Genomic DNA, 15,665 nt, shown 5'->3' with positions numbered 1-15,665 from the left:
ATACAAAACCCACAATAAAAACAAACATTTCCTTGGTGGTATGCATCACTTTTATTTGAATATATAATGAGTACAAAAGAAATGCAGTAACTGTTTACAGAAGCACATCTACTTTAAAATTTATTAAATGCAAAATTTCACAACTCATAACTGATGATCTTCTGCAGCATAATCCAGCCAGAGCTCAGCATTTTTAACTTTCGCAGATGAGAGATGGGAAATCAATGGCCTTCCACATGTTGATGGACTACAAATCCCATCATCCCCGACTGCTGGCCATGCTGGCTGGAGCTAATGGGAACTGGAGCCTGAAGCATCTGGAGGGCCAAAGGTTCCTTTCTCATCCCTGCCACAGTTTTCAGCAAGCTTAAAGCTACAACTGCACACATATTTACTTGGGAGTAAGTTACGTCTTCTGAGTAAACGTAATCGTGCCATACATTTCTCTCATTGAAACCACTAGGACAATGCTTCACTTTGGCTGGATTGAGCCACAAGTTCTGCAGCCTATCTTTAGTTACTGCCAAGGCAGAAAGAGGTAATATTTACATTAAAAATCACATTCCAAATCACAAGTTATATCGTGAAATGAGATTCAGTCCAGTGTGACGGCCAATCCAACTGAAATAATGTGCCACTTTTGTATAAACTCCAGGGTGTCCTTTTTCGCCACAATTTTCACCCCAGCTCACAACACCCCAAACGTACCCCACATTATTAGAATCAAAACAAACTAAGGGTCCTCCTGAGTCACCTTTACAGGAATCCACAGAGCCATCATGCGTACCTGAAAAGAGAAAAACAAAGTAAGTTGTTAAATGCATATTTTAATGGCAAGGATTAAATGCCCTCACCCAGATGCCCTCACCCACAACAAAGGCAATTATGGGTGCAGTTTCATTCCCAAACTGTATTATTGATACTGGATACAGTCAAAACAGAGTAGAAAGCCCAAAGTGTGTGTATGACTATGGCTTTGTGGTGTTGTTTTATCTTGTCCATAGCTCAGGCATTATTATTATTTTTGCCCATTTGGGACAATTAATCAATTCCCCCATATCCAGAGCCAGAGTTCATTGAGCCCTGATAATTGTCAAAGACTGACATAATTATTCCGTGAACTGGTGTTATTCTGGATATTATCTTTAAATGCTGGTGATTTAGGGAACAATACAAATTCCTGCTAGTCCAGTGGAGTCACATGGAGCAATGAGGCCATGACTGAACCCACAGCCCTGCCATGCATGACAAACAAGGCAGAAGGGAGCAGGCAGATAAACATCCCCTCATCCTGTTAACTTGTTAATACTCAAATGGGGAGCTATCTGTGTTTGTTTTGTCTCAGGCACTGGTATGTGTTGACCTGTCTCTGCTTACTTAATACTGTCATGAATTTGCATCCAGATGGGTGTCAAAAATTATACAGTTCATATTCACCTGCGCATTCCATGCCTTCAAAGTACCGGTTCCCGTAGATTTCGGAACAGTTTTCCATTAGATAAATGTACCCCCACTTAAGGTCAAATTGCCTTGAAAACTCTAAAGAAGAAATAAATAACAGTTGGTGTTTCATTTTACCATTTATTAATTGTTCACAATTCAGTACTTTCATCCACCATCCATAAACTTATCCCATTTCAACCGTGGTCGGGTTAATCTGATTTTTTAAGTATCCGATGAGACTTTTTTCCAATGCAGGACAAAACAACTTGCTTTAAAAAAAAAAAAAAGTGAAAATTTCACATAAATTTTAAAAAGTGAAAAATTTCACATAAATTTCATTCAGGTCACTGAATGAAAGGGTTGTGAAGACTTGGCCAACATGGATTGCTGAACCAGTTAGCAACAGTTATCTCCAAAGAGCTCACACTGTGCTAGCTGAAAGTTGGAAGAGACTCCCAAATCCATCTGTGGGTTCCATCCATGAGAATTTCACAGGCATTATCTTTCCCCTTTGATAATTTTGGAATGTAATTTATTTTCTCATGGCTTGATGGAGGATGGGGGGGGAGAAGGGGGGGGGAGACATGTTCAACAGTGTACTAGCTGAGACCAATAGGAAATGCTAGTGAAACAGCTATTAATGAGTTGAAAGAGTTGAAAGGAAGTGCTTTTGTAGCTTAGCAAAGTATGAGGCCAGAAGAGATGAGGAAACTGTAACCATAATTCAAACAAGTAATTAGCCTATTCCATTTACCTTTATTGAGTCCCCAGCCAGACACTTTGCACTGGTGGCCACCTTTGAACATGTATTTTGACCAAGGGACACAGACTGGCAGAGAGTCCCGAGGGTAACATGTTGGGCTGTTCGTGTCCTTGGGTTTCAGCTCCAGCAAAGCAATGTCATTTTCATATGTTTTGGTGTTGTACTTCTCGTGAACTATTACTTTAACTACTTGAAATGCTTCTATTATACCTTCCTGTACTACTGTGTTCAGCATTCCAGTCCACACCTGATAAGTGTGTGCACGGCTCTCTCTGCAAAGAAGAAATGTGTTTCAAAGAGTGCAAGCAGAAACACAAACTTTGGATCATGAAAAAAAATTCTCAGCTACTTAATCAAGTAGTCAAATGGATTATATACACAAGCGCCCACTTTTAGCAACAGGCTCCTGCTCAGTTTTCCGTGCCTTTATGAAATCCATTAGATGAGAAAAGCTGAGATTCATCTGAGATACAACAAAAATAGCTGAGGCCTGGCTACGTATTTATTTATTTATTATTGCATTCATTTTAAGATATTTTTTTTAAAAAACCACTTAATTATTTGCATTTCTGGGGGGGGGGGGGGAAATCCACAGAAAATGGGACAATCAAACAATTAAAAAATTGCAATAAAACCAAATGCCACCTGGAACAAGAAAGTCTTCAGTCATGAACCTGAAGTTCAACAGAGAGGGTGTGTCTCTAATTTCAGTTGTGAGAGAGTGCAACAGTCTTGAGCTCACTCTGCAGAATGCAAAGCTTCTACTAGTTATGAGCTGTGTGTCTGAGCCATGGGGGACCACCAACAGAGATTCCCTCAAAGATCTCAAAGAATTTCAAAAAATTAAAAAAAAAATAAGGGACCAGTTAGGTATTTTTATTTATTTACTTGATTTGAGGGGGAGGCAACTGTCCCTCCTGCACCCTCCCTCCGGTTACACCTATGTCAATTAAGCCAATATAGAACTGCTAGATGGTTGTAACATAGATGGAGCCATAGACGTCCAAGACCCCAAAAAGTTCATTTTGTTCTGTCTCTTGCTGCAAGGCAATTCCCACTTGAGAGTCGCCAAATCCACTTACCTAACACAGTGTGCAGCCGTCAAAACCCAACAGCCCCCAATATAAACGCCACCGCAGTTCACTGCTGTGCGTTCATCTTTAATGGCCACTTGCCAAGGAAATTCATCCTGCAAATACATGAGGCATGATGTTGCACTTTTCTAGGACTAGTTCTACTACTGATATTACTTGTGTCTATCTATGTATGTGGTCCCCAGATGGAACTGGAAGTAGGAGCAAAGATCAACGTTGGTTGACAAAGTAGATATTTATTTCAGACCCTACTGTTTCTACTCTACCTTCTTCAGGAAAAGTCAGAGAAACAAAGGTTCAGCATTTTGATGTGCTGCCTCTTCTTTTCCTGTTAATTAAAGAAATAGCCCTTTTGTCTATTCCACTTTTTTTGGTTCGTACTTCTAGTTGGATTTTTTAAAATAATATTTGATGTACTAAAATGTCCTATAGCAAAATAAAAATAAAAAACCCACAATAGGCCCTTAACTGGAGTGTTTCACTTATTTCAACTGTACTGCCCATTCAGATTCCCTAGCTTATGATTGGAGGGAGGGAAGGTTGAGAAGTAGTAAAGGGGGGGAATATATTACTGTGCAATATTTTAAAAGACTGAAAATAAACTCTTCGATTTCCTACTTTATACCGTACTCAAAAAGCTTATGCTTCACCATGGATTTCTAGGTTGTTTTATCCATTGTCACCACTCCTGCAGGTCTAAAAAATGCATTAAAAACACAGACTTGACATTACAGACTCGACATTACAGTGCCTGTATTGTTAGCTACGCCTGATTTTCCTTTTACCTTTCCTGCAGTGAATCCACCTACGATTCGCTTCTGACGAGTAACCGTGTGGTTTGCAATGCCGCATTGTAAATGGGGTAACAATGTTTTGATCTTTCTTCTTTCTTTAATAAAAGAGATAAGCAGTGTCATGCTTGCAGCTTGCTCCCTTGCATTTGTTGAAAGAAACTGCTTTGTGGTTTGATTTTTATAGCTTCTTAAGCCCTCTTTGGGCATTTAGATTAAGATAAGATTTCTTTCTTTATTGTCATTACATGCGTGCATTGATGATAACTGAACAAAGGAGAGTTGAGTGCACTGCAAACCCCACCTCCTCCAGCACATCACATCCCCTGTTCTTCCACAAGATGGAGTGTGAACTTCTGAACTAGGGAGCTGCCCCTTCTCGTAGAGGCCGCCTGTGCAATCTAGAACCCCCACATATTAGGAATACAGTGGTACCTCAGGTTACATACGCTTCAGGTTACATACGCTTCAGGTTACATACTCCACTAACCCAGAAATAACGTTTCAGGTTAAGAACTTTGCTTCAGAATAAGAACAGAAATCGTGCTCTGGCGGTGCAGCGGCAGCAGGAGGTCCCATTAGCTAAAGTGGTGCTTCAGGTTAAGAACAGTTTCAGGTTAAGAATGGACCTCCGGAATGAATTAAGTTCTTAACCCGAGGTACCACTATAATTGCTTGCAAAAATGCACATTTTAGAGGAGGTGCACTCAAAAATGTGCATTTTTGCAATTATAATTTTTTTTATAAAATTGCAAACTAATGCAGAAATTGGGTATACTGAAGATTACAAAAATGAGAAACCAAAACTGGCAGATTCACCTAAGCCCACACAATAATTCTCTTTAAGTATATATCCATCCTCCAACATCCTGGGGACCAAAACCAGGATGCACTTATTTTGGTCTCGTGAGACCAAAAACCAAGCGGCTTTCATTCCAGCACTCTGGCACAAGTCAGCTGACTCGCGTCAGAGTGCCAGACCAAAAAATGGGAATAATTCCTATTCACAACTCAACAGTAAACATAGAAAACAAGAAACATACAACCATACAATTTATATAACGATGCAATTTTCAATAGTATATGTCCCATCAAGAGGACAGACTTTATCTTAAAATAGTTTTCACAAACTGAAGATTTTACAATGTAATGTCTCAGTTCAATAATATTTAATCAAATAGTTCAGATTCCAGTTCCATTAGAGAGTCTTTTGATGTATGGTTGTATGTTTCTTGTTTTCTATGTTTACTGTTGAATCGTGAATAGGAATTATTCTCATTATTGAATGGTAATTGTTGGCCTGAGTTCTTTGTTTGCTTTCTAATTGTGTGTATACTAATAAGAACTCCAATTTACTTCAGACCAAAAAATGGGACATTCCAGGATCCAATCAGAAGTCGGGATTGGCTGTTGTAATTCCGGGATATCCCGCTTAAATCATGACTGTTGAGCGAAAGTAAGCAACTTTTTAAAAGGTTTCTATTCAGGGAGCCGATGTGTGGCACTTTCCTGAGAAAAGAATCAAGACTCAGGGGTTTCAAGGCCAGCTGTTTTGTTTGATTGTTGTTTTCAAAGGTGGAAAGGGGGTTCTTAAACAACATACTCCTGTGTAGCCTTGAAGGCTTCATCCTCCGTTCATATATTCATGTGCTTTACATAGCTGTTCATGTGAGCAGCTTCCATTACATTTCTGACAGCACACTGTCAAAAGTGCCCCAGAAGAGGTGATAAACCAGCACGGTGAAAATCATTGGAAACTCAGCAGGAAGCATGATTTGACACAAGCAGCTTCCCCATGGAGTCGTTTCCAATTTTCAAGAGTGATTAGTGAATGCATGTAATAAGTTCCATTGAGCAAATCAGACTTCACTTATAAGTAAGCATGCATAGGACTGGACTGCTGAATCAGTCCAAGCAATTGTCATATTGTCTATTGATGATGATATAGTGTATTTACCTTCATCCATAGACTGTTCAGCGACTTCTGTTCCTTCTGAAATAAAATAAGAGTGTACAACTACTTTAAATTATTATAACTGAAAACCTAGTTTTAGATCCCTGAACCTATGAACATTTTGAACTGATCCCTGCAGCTGAGCCTTCACAGCTCTTTGATCTGTACAGCAATTAGCAAGTGATAATGTTTACTTTCATGCTGCAAAGAACTTAATGATGTCCATGAAATAATATCAAAACACAAAATGTTACCTCTTGCATTTTGTTCAGCTCTTCTATTGCCTATTTAAAACATACACACACATTATATATAAGTAGGGTGTACACAGGGAAAAAAAACATACACCAACGCACACTATGCTATGAATTAGACTGGTTTGCTGTATATTGGGGTTTGAGAATCTAGATGTTGGACATCCAATAATGCCTGCATCAGACTTGACCATTGGCTATGCTAGTGTAACCTTCCAGGTTTAACCTTGCAGGGGTGAAGTTCTTGAAGAGTTAGAAGGAAGGAGATGCTTTGTTCAGCTGGGAAGCCAAATAATATTATAGGGTAGATCACCCTGTACAACTTAAACTGCATTTTCTTATATTCATGAGTAATTAGCATGGGGTTGCAGAGTCCATTCTCGCAGAGTTGCAATTTGTAAGTTGCCAATTGCCGTTCTCCTTTCATTGTGGGACTAAAGCTGATTGCAGAGAGCAACTTGGAAGCCTTCTGCACCTTGGTAGACAAGAGCAGCCTCTCCCAACCTTGGGTTTCCAGATGTTGTTAAACTACAACTCTCATCAGCCCCAGCCAGCATGGCCCAATGGTCAAGGATGATGAGCACTGTAGTCCAATAACATTTTGGGAATAGAGGAACATTTAAATGGGCTGATCACATGAAGTTTGGGAATAGAGGAACATTTAAATGGGCTGATCACAAAATTTGCAAGCAATAATATGTACATTTTCTCTTCTGACTCAGAGGGACCATTGGTTGCATTGTTCTTTTTTCAAATACTGTAGTTTCAAATTGTACATTTATTTATTTGTGGGGAAACTGTTGTATTGCTCTGTATAACTGTGGTTCCATGAATGGGCTGTTTTTTCTGGGCTATTGCTGCCCAGCACCAAAGAGCCTAGGGCTTGCCGATCAGAAGGTTGGCAGTTCGAATCCCCGCGACGGGGTGAGCTCCCATCGCTCAGTCCCAGCTCCTGCCAAGGTGACCTCAAGGTGCAAGTAGATAAATAGGGACCGCTGGGGCGGGAAGGTAAACAGCATTTCTGTGCACTGCTCTGGTTCGCCAGAAGCAGCTTAGTCATGGTGGCCACATGACCCAGAAGCTGTACGCCAGCTTCCTCGGCCAGTAAAGCGAGATGAGCGCCTCAACCCCAGAGTCGTCCGTGACTGGACCTAATGGTCAGGGGTCCCTTTACCTTTACCTTTATATATCTATATATAATTATATATAATTACCTTTATATAAATTACCTGTATTTTTATTTTCTTCAGCTCCTTTTTTATCACCTATTTAAAACATGCACACATACATAAAATAAGTAAGGTGAACACAGAAAAAAACCAATCCACCAACAAGCAATGAATTAGACTGGCATCCATTATACTAAGGGTCTATAGTCCTGCAGATGTTGTTAAACTCCACCTCTAAATTGAAAGGATTGTAGGGAGTGGCTCAAAACTACACATGAACCTTGCTCAGTAATACGGATGACTAAGGGCCAAAGTAGACATTGGGAATCCCTATTAGCTTTCCTCCTAGGGCTAATAGCAGTTGTGCTGATGGGGTGATTTCTTTCTCTTTGTGCTTCACTTGCTATTAATTTTTCTAGCATCGTGTTTAATATGGACCTAGGCTCCATTCACTCCTTTTGCTCTGCAGGGAGAAGTGACTAGACAAGCATGATATATAGACCAGACATGTGCTCACTTTTTGATGAATTTTAAATGAAATTGTTAATAGTTGGATGGGTAGTGCTGCATTGCAGTGATAGTATAACTTCTATTGTGTTTTATATAGATATACAGATATGTACACACTTTTCTACCATGATACCCAAGGTGGTTTACATTATTTTTAAATGTGATTAAATTATGATTCATTATGATTATCACATTATTGCGATTATGTCCTATTGCTGTGGACTGCTTTGTGCACAAATATATTTGTTTAAATGCAGAATATTGAATGGGGATGATTGCCTTTATTGAGAAAATGCATAGATATGCTTGCAAAGTGCTTCTGCTTCTATTGTGAGAATGAGAAGGGTTTGGTTTTCAAATAGTACAAATCAACCTGCGATATCCACCTGGGAAGGTGACATGTGTTTTAAGCTTACTGTTAATTTTAATTATGTTTTGAACTTTTTAAAATACCTGTTTTCAGGTGCCTTTTATTGACAATACCGCTATTAATGTATTTTTTTTGTAAATTGTTTAGGGGTTCTTTTTACAAGAGAGGTATATATTTTTGTTAAATAAACAGAAAGCATTGCCTTAATGAGCACCATTGAAATGAATGCTGCTCATTTTCTTGAGCTGTTCTCTGTGTTTTTAGCTACAACAACCTCTTTGGATGGGGCAGGCTGTACATCTCAGATGAACAAAAAGGCAGCTGCAAATTATATATCAGTAAGTGGAGCGCAGACTTCAAATCAAGTAAGCTACTAGGTTACAGAAAGCATCCCTCCCCCCTTTCAAGCTGCAATGTTGTGTTGTGAGTTGTGTGGGAGCACTCCGTTTAGGTTTTGATAATGCTCGTCTGTGAATGAGGGACAAGTGGACATGAAGGATGGGCTGTGCAATGGTCTCAGATATCACTACAATTTGAGCTAGCTAGAATGTTCTAAGCTTATCCAAACCCATTACATAGTGTGGGGGGTGGGGGGTGGGGATTATTGTCCAAATGCAGCCACAAATAAATGGAAAGGTATACTCTTACACTGTTGGCGAGTCTCATCTTCTCCTGTTAAACAGTCCACTTCGTTGTCACAGACGTATTTTCTTGGGATACACACATCTGAATGACAGTGGAAGTTTTTCCCCCTGCATGCTATCGGAAAGAGATCAGTCAGAATATAAAACACAAAATAGTCCATCAATAGCACAGTGGTTTAAGGCCTAAGCATATAGAATTGTAGAGTTGGAAGAGACCATGAGGGTCGTCTAGTCCAACCCCCTGCAATGTGGGAATCTTTTGACACAACCCTGAGATTAAGAGTCTCATGCTCTACTATTCAGTTATTTTTTTTAAATTAAGCAATGTAACTTTGAAATATTCTACAGTCATACCTTGGGTTGTAAACGCTGTGGGTTGCGTGTTTTCGGGTTGCGGACCGCACTGAATCCGGAAATACCGGAATGGGTTACTTCTGGGTTTCGGTGCTCGTGCATGCGCAGAAACACAAAATGACATTACACGCATGTGCAGAAGCACCAAATCACGTCATGCGCGTGCGCAGACGCGACGCTGCGGGTTGCTAATGTTGCGGGTTGCGAACGTGCCTCCCGCACGGATCACATTCGCAAACTGAGATATGACTGTACATACTTTTTGGAAATGACAGCTTTTCTGCTTTTACTTCTGATCCATTGATTTTGATTGAAGCTTGTGTTTGCTTTGTTGTAAGCCACCTTGGGGAATTTTGAGTTAAAGTTGGTATATAAATCTAACTGATACCTAACATGACTGAAGAAATATGACTTGAATCTTTTAACCTTTTGTTCTTAAGCAGAGTTGAGAGCAATGATGTTTACAAGCATTTGTTTGACAAACATACAGCTTTAAAACATCTTTCAGGACCATTTGTGTGCATATGACTGATAATACATGAAAAAAGAATGATTACATAGCATAGAGCATACCTTTGCAACATACTTCATCACTTAAGTCTCCACAGTCGTTGACGCCATTGCATGTCTTAAAGGAAGGGATGCATTTTCTATTGACACAACGGAATTCGCTTGAGGAACATTCTGTCAAGTGGGATGAGAAACAAATAATGTTTTGGTTAGATATTCTGCAGCACCAACTGCACCAACAGATCATTTACAGCCATATACTAACACTGTAATGAACTCAGGTGCTGAGTTACAACAGCTATGTAGCCACAAGAGAGATATCAACATGCTAAAACCCTATTGACATGTTCAGTGACCACAGAATGCTGAGTTATCTGTTGCAAGGGGAGTTAATGCCAGTGTAGGGGTGGGGAGAGGAGAATTGGAATGGAGTCTCCTGTAAGAGGGCATGGGTAGCACACTGAACAGGAATATTTCATATTGCATTGTTTTGTTCCAGGTCCCACTTGTCATCTGAAGTTGAAGAATTTGGTTATCAAGCCAGAAATGGCTAATTACAGACATAAAACTTATTTTACCAACCTTTATGTGCTGTATGGCACACCACTTTTGCCATTTTCTCCTTAGTTTTATTCACTCTAGTTAAAGTACATTCCGCTAGGCTGGTCTCTATTCCTCTGCATCTTATCTTAAGGCATTCCAATGAGTCTTCTACTGGGTCAGAAGTGTCTGTACAATCATCAGCCCCTCTGAGCAATGCAAGAAAGAAGAAGAGAAGTAATCATTGGCCCTGGACCACACATATTATTCATATAGGATTTCCCTGATGGGAAAAAGAAAAACACATATTTGCAACAGTCTTTGAACCAGCCCACCTTGTGTGCCAGGAGCCAAAACAACTCCAGAAAGGAAAGAGTAGAGATGTAAAATGAAGTCATGGAAAAAACAGAACTTTGGGGAGAAATTGGAAATGATTCAATCTCTCTTCCCCCCCCCCCACCCCTTTAGAAATTGAAAGTCCCTTTGTTACTTTTGGAATATAAAATGCATTCTTTATAACTTGGTTTGCTATAAAATTAACATGTTTTCTATATTAAAAGTACAGTTTATTCGGACAATATTTGTGTGTGTGTGTGTGTGTGTGTGTGACAAATAGAACTGCTGAACTCTAAAGAGCCTAGCATCTCTTTGGTTTTGCCAGTTTATAGGGAACAGCCCAAAACACTGCAAGACAGAAAAGACAACAGCAGGCTAGATGGGCAAATAATATGACCTTCTATAAGGTTCAGTAGTGCTCCATGGACTCAAGAAAGGTCTTCCCAAGCGCTGCTACCTCAAAGGGTACCTACCTCAAACTGTGTACTCTTGAGTACCTACTGGAAAAAAGCACTGGCTGTATGAACTATGGCCCTGACCTCATAATCCACAGGTGGGAATTGGGACCCTCTCAGGTGTTGTTGGACTCCAGCTCCCATCAGCTTCAAACCACCATGCCTGATGGTCAGGGAGCCATGACCCAGGGCTCTGCCTCCCCATCCTCAGGGAAAATTGTTACAAATTCAGAGCTGGGAGAAGTATGTGCCCTCTTAGCCCACCTTGGGCATCCCTATCTCCTTGGGAATTCCAGCACCAGAGGAGCACCTGATTCCAGCAGCTCTCCATCTTGAAGAAGCCACACTACCCTCTTCAGACTCTAGCTGAGAATGCAAAACAGAACCATAGCCAAAGTAAACTAAGTAAACAGCCAGGGCCCCTTTAAGAGAAAGGACTCTGTTAATCAGGGTTGAAAGGAGCTGCTCAAAAGAAGCCGCCATCCTATTTAACAAATATACCCACAATGTAACTGGCTGTGTTTTAAGTATATGAAATTCTTTATACATCATATAAACATAATTCTTTTCACATTATCTAATTGAGTAGAAGCAATTAAGGCAGTGGCGTAGGAAGGGCGGGGTGTAGGGGGCACTCCGCCCCGGGTTCCAGGGGAGGGGGGTGACACTCCCCGGCCCCTCCCCTGCCGCCCAGCACCCCGTCCGTTGCTTCCACAGCAAGCCGGTGCGAAAGCGGCAGGTCGTGGGGCTGCCCGACCCACCGCCGGCTCGCAGGGCTGGATCCACTACACATGCCCTGAAATTCCAGGCATGTGCAGTGCATCCGACGCGTCATGGCATCACGACGCACGTGCCGTGACGCCCCGCCCCCAGGGGGTGCCGCTGCGCCGGGCGGCGCGGAGGTTTCCTCCGCCGCTGAATTAAGGACCAACATTTAGAGCAGGAAATACAAATAGATCAGTTCTTATATAAGTAATGTCCAAATAGAAGCTTTTGTGTTCCATGTATGTACAAATAAATCAGTTTTTTAAAAAAACGTAATGTCCAAATAAAAGCTTTTTGTGTTCCACGTATGTCTTAGCTAATACAAGTGTCAAACGTAACAACTTTAAGGAGCAGTACTTGAAAAAGATGAACTTTCTTCTTTGTAATGTTCCACATCTGCCTTTGCAAAGTATGGTTGTTGTATGCAGCTGCTGTATGCAGGTATCAGACGAAGGATACGAAAGATCTTAACATGTGCCTTTGCAAAATATAGTTGTTGTATGCCGGTGTCAGACAAAAGAACTTAAACGTGACAAGCATTCCCAGAATAATACCTTGTTTCATCCTGCCGGGCTTCGTCAGCCAAGCATACTCATATTTTGTGTATCAGAGACATGGAACGAGTGACATACGTAACTATCGGTTTGACAGTGTTGTGGAAGCCATCCGATTTAAGGCTTGGTCTGGATTTGCTCATTGCTGGAGCAACATCCAGCCTCCACTGGCTGACATCCCACCTAGGTGTCACTTGGAGCTATCTCCCTTGGCTGTTTGCTTTTTGGCCTTTGCTCTGCTGGACCTTCCTTATCTGGACTTACTGGCATTGCTTGGCCTGACTTCGCTTCCTGGATTTGGAACTGGCGCTAGCAGCTAACAATACACTACCTGGTGTCTCTGGGCTCTTTACTCAGCACATGCTAAAACCCTCCCTTGCACCCAGCCGAGACCCTTGCATGGGAAAGAACACAGGCATGATGGGACCTGGAGTCCAACGACACCTGAAGGGCCACAGATTCCCCATCCCATCTCAAATCCATCATAAAGATGGATGCCAATAATGCAGAGTTTTTCTTAAGATTTATTTAAGTAACATTTTATCCATATAAGCAGCTCTCCATTCCACCCCAGAATCTTACTCTGGAAAACCAAGATGTCTGCAGGCCACATTTGCTTCATTCATACCCCAATGCTGTCCACACACAGGTGTCTTTGGGGATTGATTCACTTCAACTTGGATAATTCCTGTTGATGTTGCATTTTCAGGCATCAACGAAACTTGAAAAGTCTCTAGAAAGCAAAGCAAAATCAGCTAATGTTTAGGTCTGTAAGGTTCACAAAAGACAGCAATGTGGGCAAAACCCACTTTGTTGTATGCAAGACGCCATAGGTATAGTTCTGTTGGCGTTGTTTGTCAGAAGGGTGGAGTTAAAATAAGTGAAAGGATAAATTAACCTTGAATGGAAAGGCGGGTACAGTATTATCTAATCAAATGGCACATTCTTTGTCAATTTGGTTCCTCTCTGGGATGCCAGATTTGAATTTCTACAACAATTCACACAAATGCATACCAGGAAATGGCTGGATGTTTTATATAAAAACAAAAAGCACAGGGTTTTCCCCCCATTTACAGGGCGTTTTTTTTTTTTTTTTAAAGAGCCTGGAATGTCACCAAGCCAGTCTTTGAGCAGTGGACTCTGAGCGCAAAGCGAGACTGCTGCTTTTTGTGCATATGACTAGTAAATGCAGTGGAGGGAGAGTGATAAGTCATGACAGAAACAAAATACTCTGTGCTTTTGGAATGACAAATGTGCAACATTTTAGAATGTCAAGACCTGACAAGAGCTGTTATACGAGTCTTGGGTTGTTCTGCCTGTGTATTTGGCAGCATACACATAACACACATTTAAATTATTATATTAAAATTATTCATATTTTTTTAAACAAAAATAACTCAAAATACACTTAACAACAGTAAATACTAATGGGCTACCCCTGGGGTGGGGATAGTAGGGGGTTAATGTGGTGGTGATTTGGTTGAAATCAGGTGCTCCAGTTTTTGCAAGTGGAAGCACTATGTGCTAAGGCAAAGCCACAGTTGGAAATCACCAAAACTCTGTAAGTATAACAGAATTACAGGCACACATCAATGTCGGCACACATCTGCACCCCACCCTTAAAGCTTGGTCTTTCTCAGGATCAACAATCAATTCAGAAGAAGAAAATGAAACATACACTTCTTACCTTGAGAGCTGCATTTTCCCCTGTTCATAAATCTGCTATTTTTACGGTGACATTCCAAGCTCTTTAGCTGGCAGTAATTTAAAGTCCTCTTCTCAGTAGAACAAACCAAGGTTCCATTTTTTGGGCATTGGTAAGGCAGCTTACAGAAACAGGAGCCATCCACACACCTCTGCCATGGCTGGCAAAACACTTTCTCGCAAGAATTCTGAGTGTAGCCATTGTTTACACATTCTTCTATCAGATATATATTGTCCTAAAAACAAATACTATTCAGAAACACAAGCGGATTTGTTGTTTTCACATTTCCTTCAGATCCATGCTAAGTACATTAAAAAATAAATAAACACAAGCCTTAAAGTCTTACCAATAAAATGTGTTTCTTACAATGCTAACCATTTTTTTAAAAATAAAAATCCTTACCTTTTGTTGAAAAATTCCAAGTGGTAAGCATGAAATAAACACAAGAGCTGATAATGATTTCATAGTGAAGTGTTTCTGTCTGTATTTAGAATATTTTCTTTCCCTAAAATTTCCCCCCAGTCTCAGACTTCTGCTGTGTTTAATTTTTAACCATTAGCAAATATTTAAAAAGATGGTTCTGAAATAACTACGAGAACATCCATGTGCATGGATGGTTCTCAGCTCTTAGACAAGATCCTGCTTAAACCTCAGTTCACTGTTCACTGCAAAAATGGTAAGAGAAGCAAACAGGTAAAAAGACTGGTAGATCCCTGAAGGAATGTTCTCTCCTGTGCATGACTCTCACACCACTTTCTTAATACTTTCACTTATTTATGTAGCTGCTTTATAGTTGCCTGCTTCTCTGGAACAGAAGATAATGGATGATTTGCATATTTAACTGACAGGAGACTAAGATTTCAAGGTTGTGTTTGGCCAGTTGCTCAATGCCTTGGCAAACGGATAAAAAAAAGTATTTGTGCACTAAGCTCTGGGAGTGCCAGTTTCCGGGAATGGCTAATCAACTAGCCCTTAAAAATCAACAAATAGTGGGGCTGTACAGTTCAAAAATCCTTCTATTTAACAATAGCAAGGGAAGAAGGTTTGTGTTTTAGTTTTTCTTCTTAGGAACATAGGAAGCTCCCTTATAGTGAGTCAGTCCATTGGTCCATCTAACTCAGTCTTGTCTGCAGCCTGTAGCGGCAACCTCTTCACACAAGCCTTCCTACCAGGGGCCGTCCCCCAACTTTATGTTACAGTTCCCCTTCATCTGTACTGATACTTGGGGGACCACACCATAAAACAGTTGTAGGGGGAGTGGAGCAACAAATGCTCTTTGCCAGGGCCTCTTTTTTCAGCTGGAACTCACCGGAACTGAGTTCCTGCACCTGAGGGCAGGCACCGTTGCCATTATAAGAGAACAAGGTTCATTTTGAGTTCCGGCACCTCTTGTTCTAGAAAAATAGCACTGAGCACATTAAGACATACAAGAAAATGGCTTACCTCCAGGAATG

General features: G+C 40.7%; 1 protein-coding gene across 1 annotated transcript; it reads right to left on the bottom strand.

Moving 5' to 3' along the window:
* Positions 1–27: 27 nt before the first annotated feature.
* On the bottom strand, positions 28–15,232 carry CFI (complement factor I). Its single transcript, XM_033160211.1, has 14 exons — positions 14,614–15,232; positions 14,194–14,446; positions 13,089–13,239; positions 10,439–10,605; positions 9,920–10,030; positions 8,997–9,107; positions 7,514–7,564; positions 6,300–6,329; positions 6,049–6,084; positions 4,086–4,189; positions 3,289–3,395; positions 2,198–2,478; positions 1,438–1,539; positions 28–787 (listed from the first exon to the last, which is right to left on the bottom strand). The coding sequence occupies exons 1-14, from the start codon at positions 14,674–14,676 to the stop codon at positions 570–572; spliced, it is 1,785 nt and encodes a 594-aa protein (XP_033016102.1). The 5' UTR covers positions 14,677–15,232; the 3' UTR covers positions 28–569.
* Between the last annotated feature and the right edge of the window lie 433 nt (positions 15,233–15,665).

The sequence above is a fragment of the Lacerta agilis genome, chromosome 9 (genome assembly GCF_009819535.1).
Source record: "Lacerta agilis isolate rLacAgi1 chromosome 9, rLacAgi1.pri, whole genome shotgun sequence".
In the NCBI taxonomy this organism is placed as follows: Eukaryota; Metazoa; Chordata; class Lepidosauria; order Squamata; family Lacertidae; genus Lacerta; species Lacerta agilis.
The sequence above is the reverse complement of the archived record's forward strand: the minus strand, read 5'-3'. Positions and strand labels throughout refer to the sequence as shown.

Coding starts and splice junctions, on each gene's coding strand:
- CFI (XM_033160211.1), bottom strand. CDS start 14,676: ATGAAATCATTATCAGCTCTTGTGTTTATTTCATGCTTACCACTTGGA. Junction 2,479..3,288: donor ACGGCTGCACACTGTGTTAG/GTAAGTGGATTT, acceptor TCTTCTTTGCAG/AGAGAGCCGTGCACACACTT. Junction 788..1,437: donor TGAAGGCATGGAATGCGCAG/GTGAATATGAAC, acceptor TTCTCTTTTCAG/GTACGCATGATGGCTCTGTG.